This window comes from Venturia canescens, unplaced genomic scaffold (genome assembly GCF_019457755.1).
Source record: "Venturia canescens isolate UGA unplaced genomic scaffold, ASM1945775v1 PGA_scaffold_21__1_contigs__length_270774, whole genome shotgun sequence".
Lineage (NCBI taxonomy): Eukaryota > Metazoa > Arthropoda > Insecta > Hymenoptera > Ichneumonidae > Venturia > Venturia canescens.
Window position 1 is genome coordinate 265042 of NW_025108589.1, and position 5734 is coordinate 270775.

At 36.4% G+C, this 5734-nt stretch overlaps 1 protein-coding gene across 1 annotated transcript; it reads right to left on the reverse strand.

Annotated features, from left to right (window-relative positions):
• Nucleotides 1-983: 983 nt before the first annotated feature.
• LOC122418643 (uncharacterized) lies at nucleotides 984-5710 on the reverse strand. The gene is made up of 4 exons (XM_043432906.1): nucleotides 5022-5710; nucleotides 4324-4945; nucleotides 2514-4241; nucleotides 984-2437 (listed from the first exon to the last, which is right to left on the reverse strand). The coding sequence occupies exons 1-4, from the start codon at nucleotides 5697-5699 to the stop codon at nucleotides 2232-2234; spliced, it is 3234 nt and encodes a 1077-aa protein (XP_043288841.1). The 5' UTR covers nucleotides 5700-5710; the 3' UTR covers nucleotides 984-2231.
• Between the last annotated feature and the right edge of the window lie 24 nt (nucleotides 5711-5734).

The following is a 5734-nucleotide window of genomic DNA, read 5'->3' on the forward strand; positions in this document are numbered from 1 at the left end:
TGGGGGAGAGACCTCTTTGGAGCAAACAGATATTGGTGGACGTTTCAAGATTCTAGATAGGCGAATATGCATAAAAGACAGAACACAGTTTTCGCGGAAAACAGTTTATTGAAAAATTCATCAGACATTCATATATATATATCTTAAGGCCTCAAAAAGACCATGTCAGTGTTGTTTTCTTCGTTTAATCGGTTCTTTCGCGGACCTTTGGTTTTGAAATACGAATTTCGGCTGTAATGAATATTTGCTCATTGAAAACTCATGTGATGATTTCTGAGCAATCTTTTGAAAAAACATGAAATAAACTGCTTTATATAGGAAGAAAAAGAGCTGTCCTTCAATCGATATATCCATCACATTCGATCACTTTTTGTCATAACCTTATTTCGTCACTCCAATACTGAACACTGCAAATTCCCAAATATCTGAATAACCCGACGTGATGAATGCACTTCCTGTCTCCGCTATCTTCCTTTGATGCACTCGTCTATGATTTCTGGATGATGTCCGATCAATGGGGAACGACGTGGATCTCAAACTCTCGAAGCACAAATTTCATACTCAAGTCTGACAGCTAATATGAAAGTCGAATCGTATACTACCGAAAAAAACTTATTCTTCTACTGGTTACGAAAAAAACCCTCGCCGTCAGTAATAACTTTAATAATCTCGATTTTTCCGATGCATGCAATTGTATAGAAGTACTTGAATAATTAAGCGCCGCTCTCTACCCAAATGATTCAGTGATGGACTGACACGGATATCTAGAAGAACTGACGCGTCTTCAAAAATACCAATATATTGTTTGTTTCTTTCTTTTGGTTCTTTTGAGGACTTTATGTTTTGAACAGCAATATGACAAGTGTATTTCAGCGATCACTGCTTTTCAATGTATTCATCATGTACGTTTCTATTCATGGCAAAAGACTGCAACACGAGTCCATTTATCATTTGGAATATTAAGAAGTTCCATTATGCTCATTATGTAAAGTATAGAATACATAAAATTTCCAAAATGTTTACTAGAATCACATGCAGATAAAGAACCCATGTCATACATTGTGAGATTTTTATTCGCTTTCCAGTACATACGCAACTTAAGAATTGTATCCGTGATATAACGATAGTACAGTCTATAAAATAGGAATGAAACACTTCGTTCTGCAATATATCTTTATAAAAAAATCTTTCGTTTGGATTTTTCTTATATCCAAGTTCTCAGTCATATATTTTGATATAAGTATAGTTATATCAACAGCGGTAATGAAACTAAAAAACGTTAAAAAGTGAAAATAGAAATAAACATAAAAAAAACACCGTACCGCTGGCACGTTCATTATCATCTTTCATACTGATATGACTCCGCAGCTGCTATCTAGTTGACATTTTTGTACTTTGTATGTACTCTCATATAGGAATGAATTCTCTGTAATTTTTTGAGTAGCTTCATAGTTTTTTTTAACGTTGTTTCTACCCGCATTAGGGTTTTATTCAGGAGTCAATATTCTTCCCCGTTATAATGAATATGTGCTTTCTGTCATTTAGAATTCATTCAGCTCGTCGGCTTTTTTGTCTTTTTTGTCAATTCAACTGTTATACAGCAGACAATAAACGAAAAACAGTTATTTTATATTAATCTAATCTCTTCTAACTTTTTACCTTGGCACAGAAGTTTATACGTAACTTAAAAATAAAGGAAATTTTATAAAAAAAATAGTTATTTCTGATCTATCAGTTTATGACAACAAATTATTTTTGCTTATCCTATGACTTCACTAGTATCACAAATGTCAGTCTTCAGTAATCTGTCTGTGATTTATGTACTACTTCAGTTCTGTAAGTCTAGATCACTATTTACCACGAGTATTCTTTGCTCATAGTCAATTTTTAATCAACTCAGCAAATGAAAATCATAAAGTTTTTTTTTGGTTCTCACTTATCATTCATAAAATTCTTTTCTAAACAAAATAGTAAGAAATAACTTTATCTTCTTTTGAACTATCATTTCAATACTTTCATCCATATATATTCTTCGAAACAGAAATAAGGACTGCGATTTTTACTTTATATGCTTCCAGTCCCGGGCTATATCAAATAGAAATATCATTTCACGTTTTCAAAATCTCGAATCCTATCTTTGTAATCGCAATGTATATAAAATAATAAAAATAATGGAAAGTATAGCACCGAAACTCAACTGCTGACGTTATTTCTTCGATCTCGATATTGTTTTAACGTTTTGATGTTGCTCTATTCTGATTGTTAACCCATGCTTTCACTTGTGCTGGTGTTCGATGTCCAAGAATATCTGAATATTGTTTTTGTAATTCTTTTATTTCTGTGAATGAGGGTAAACGCTTTTCCTTCAAATATTTTGAAAAAGCTTTGGTCACGATAGATTTTTCTCGTTGTGTCCAAGGACGTTTTGTTCCTTTTTCTAAAAATAAATAAAACCTTATTATTATCCATTCATTCGTATTATTCACTCAACTGAAAAAATCAGTAATACGTACGAATATTTTGGTTAGCATTCTTCGGCTTATTATTTCGTTCGATGTACTCATTTTCATTTATCTCTACATTTGTGTCCGATATTTCTGGAGATTCGATGTCGTTTAGTATTGATGAGTGTCTTGATGAAGAGGGGTCAGTACTGCGCTCTATACCGTGTGCTGCTTGACTTTGAGTCGGATTATTGTCGGTCAAAGCTTGATCATCGCCAGAATCTTCGTCATCAGATTCATCATTGAGAACTTCTTCTAATAGACGCGATATTCCTATAATCTCTCGTTCCACGATCGGCTGCCGATAAATGTCTCGGTGAATTCTTTCTGAATGACCCATAAAGTTTGCCAGATCTGAAATTTCGTTATCGTTCAGGTTCAATCGATGACACTTGGTCGCAATGTTCTTCCGAAGTTTCGTGCCTCGAAGTGTATCAGGGAACGCAGCCCCGCAGCGGCCGGAGTGCTTACGCATGGCATCGCAGGCATCGATAGTCATTGTTTTTTTCGGATTACGACTTCGAAGCCCGAATAAAAATTTATTATTGCTCGGAACTCCAGCGGTTTCACGATATTTCAATATGAGATCTATGCCTTTCACCAATTGCGGGTACAATAATACACGTACTTGACGTCCTTTTTTACCGCGAATCGATATAAGCGTGTACCGATCAGCGGCAGCTTTGGCTTGCGGTGACAAATTCTGATACAATTCTTTGTCGGTTCGATCATCGAGTTTTAGAGGATTCCGATAATCATCTACGCTTATGTTGCTTATTTCACCTGTACGTCGTCGACTAAATACCACCATTCCAACCGCTAACAATTCACAGAGTTTGAACCATTCTTTATATGAGAATTTTGTTTCTAATTTCTCATACGTAATTTTTGTTTCCGAGCCAATGTATTGCATGAAAGTTCGAATATCTCCCTCTGATGGAAGTATAATTTTTCGCTGCCGCTGGTTTTTTCTTTGGTTTTCAAGGGCCACATTGTTTATATCAATGTGAAAGTCGACTTTGAAAATTTTTAGAAATTGTTCGACTCTTCGTTCTTTCTCGGATTCATCTGATTTTACGTATTCATTGACTAGGATGGCTCCAATCTGTTTTATGTATGTACCCAAATTCATCCCCAAACTCGGTGCTCCGAATTCACCTTCGGATTCGTTGTAACGAGCGACGATTCGAACAGCCTTTACCACATCGTCGTATACTTTTGGGTCGTATAGAGATGCGCAATCCGTTATGTCTGGATTGACAACTTTGGCCGTGAGGACCAGGTTACCCATCCTTCGTAATCTGGAGCGAATCATTGCGTGTTGGTAGTGTGGAGTATATTTCGCACATAACTTGTTTCCCCAAATGATGAGGAGACGATCGTATCTAATGAGACGTACAACGTCATCTTCTCGAAGTGGGGGAAAAACTTCGAGTCTTAATTTTTCACTTGCTTCTTTATGTAGACGACCTTCTATGGCCTTGCCAAGGACTAAAATCGACCGCTGATTTTTGATGCCATCCTTGCGACATTTGGCATAATGATGTCGAATATTCCGCATTGAGTGCGATTTCAAACAGCTTACGCAAGTTTTGTAATCTTTTGCAGTCCTTTTGTACTTTGGGTTTGGTCGGCGACAAACCATGAGTTCACCAGTATTGAATTTCGGATTAGTGTTGAAATTAAAAGTTCCATTGTTTCTCAGCGCATCTATCACTTCTCTGCGCTCTTTTGAACCTAGAATAAGGAATGGGTTGTATGCAAAAATCTATAGTTATGAAATATTGACATCATTTATGTATAAAAAACAAATTCAAACCTCTCTTTAGCATGGAAAACTTTTTCACGTCATTCTCTTTGATGTGGACTGTCTCAAGATGCCGTGGGAGTTTGCTATAAAGTTTATGGCAATACATGCAAAAGTATTTTTTCTCACTTTTTTTTTGAGCTGATGTTTGCACGGATAAATTTGTGTCATCCACCGATCCTGTTGCCGCTCTGCCGGAAATGTTTAACACTCCGGAATCCTTTTCTCGTGAGTGAATACAATTGTTTGTCGGAACATTTTTTTCGCGTCCAGCGCTAGTATTACTGTTATTCGTTGCATTTAGAAATTCATCTGAAGAGCTTGAAGCCTCGGTCGGAATGTAATCCTCATCGGTAACGCTATCGTCGTGACTTTGTTCTGTGGCATCGTTGGTCATTGTCGGAGAAAGTCGAGGCAACGAAACACTTTCACTTGTTCCTCTCTCAGGAAACGGTGATAAAATAACATTTCGACGACGATTCGATCTCCGTAATCTTTCATCAACCATAGTTCCTTCACACTCAATACTCTCTTCTTCAATAATCTGTTCATCTTCGCCAACATTTTCGAGATTTTTTTCGCTTTGTAAATAGTCATCATTGTTTAAAAGTATCTGATCGAGCACTGGGTTCATCTGGAAATATTATTAAGAAAAATGGATATTAGCAAAGTCATTAATTCTTATCAATTGTATAACAATAGTCACTTACAGTGTACTGAACTTCTGCGGGTAACCATTCCTCATCATTTCCGTCCGATGACGAAATTACATTTTCGGCGTTAGTCTGCTCTTTTGAAAAAGTAGCATTATCGATATTATCATTGTCAAGTGACTGTGAAGAATATGTCATCGATTGCTCTAAAATATTTTTATTTTGTGTGCCGACTTGAGCCGTATCGATTTCTGTACTAAATTCGGCTGTTTCTGCAGGATCGAAGCAGTATATCGAACCATGTTGTCCATCAAAATCAAGTGTGTTGAGTGATTGTATATATGACTCTCGCAGAACACGTTGTGGAAAACTTTCGTTTAACGTTGATAATTCAGAATTATCGGGAATATCATCTGTGTGAATAGGTTCTGAGGAATCCTCTGCTAGTTCTTTTGACATGCAATTTGATTCCATGTTAGTTTGAACCATATTTAGTTCTGTGTTGAGTTCAGCCGTCTTTGCAGGATCAGAAACGTTTATCAAAGAATGCTGTGCATCAAAAGCAGGTGTATCGAGTGAACATTCATCGAATTCTTGCAAAATATGTTGTGAAGAGCTTTCGTTTAACGTTGGTGATTCCGAGTTGTGGGCAATATCATCTGTGTGAATAGGTTCAAGGGAATCCTCTACTAATTCTTTTGAAATACGTTTTGATTCCATGTCAGTTTGAAGCATATTTGGTTCTGTGTTGAGTTCAGCTGTCTTTGCAG

Excerpts from the sequence above, each read along its gene's own strand:
- LOC122418643 (XM_043432906.1), bottom strand. The coding sequence starts at position 5,699 with ATGCTTCAAACTGACATGGAATCAAAACGTATTTCAAAAGAATTAGTA. Across the intron at positions 4,946-5,021 it reads CCGCAGAAGTTCAGTACACT|ATGAACCCAGTGCTCGATCA; the intron begins GTAAGTGACTAT and ends TAATATTTCCAG. Across the intron at positions 4,242-4,323 it reads GTTTTCCATGCTAAAGAGAG|GTTCAAAAGAGCGCAGAGAA; the intron begins GTTTGAATTTGT and ends TCCTTATTCTAG.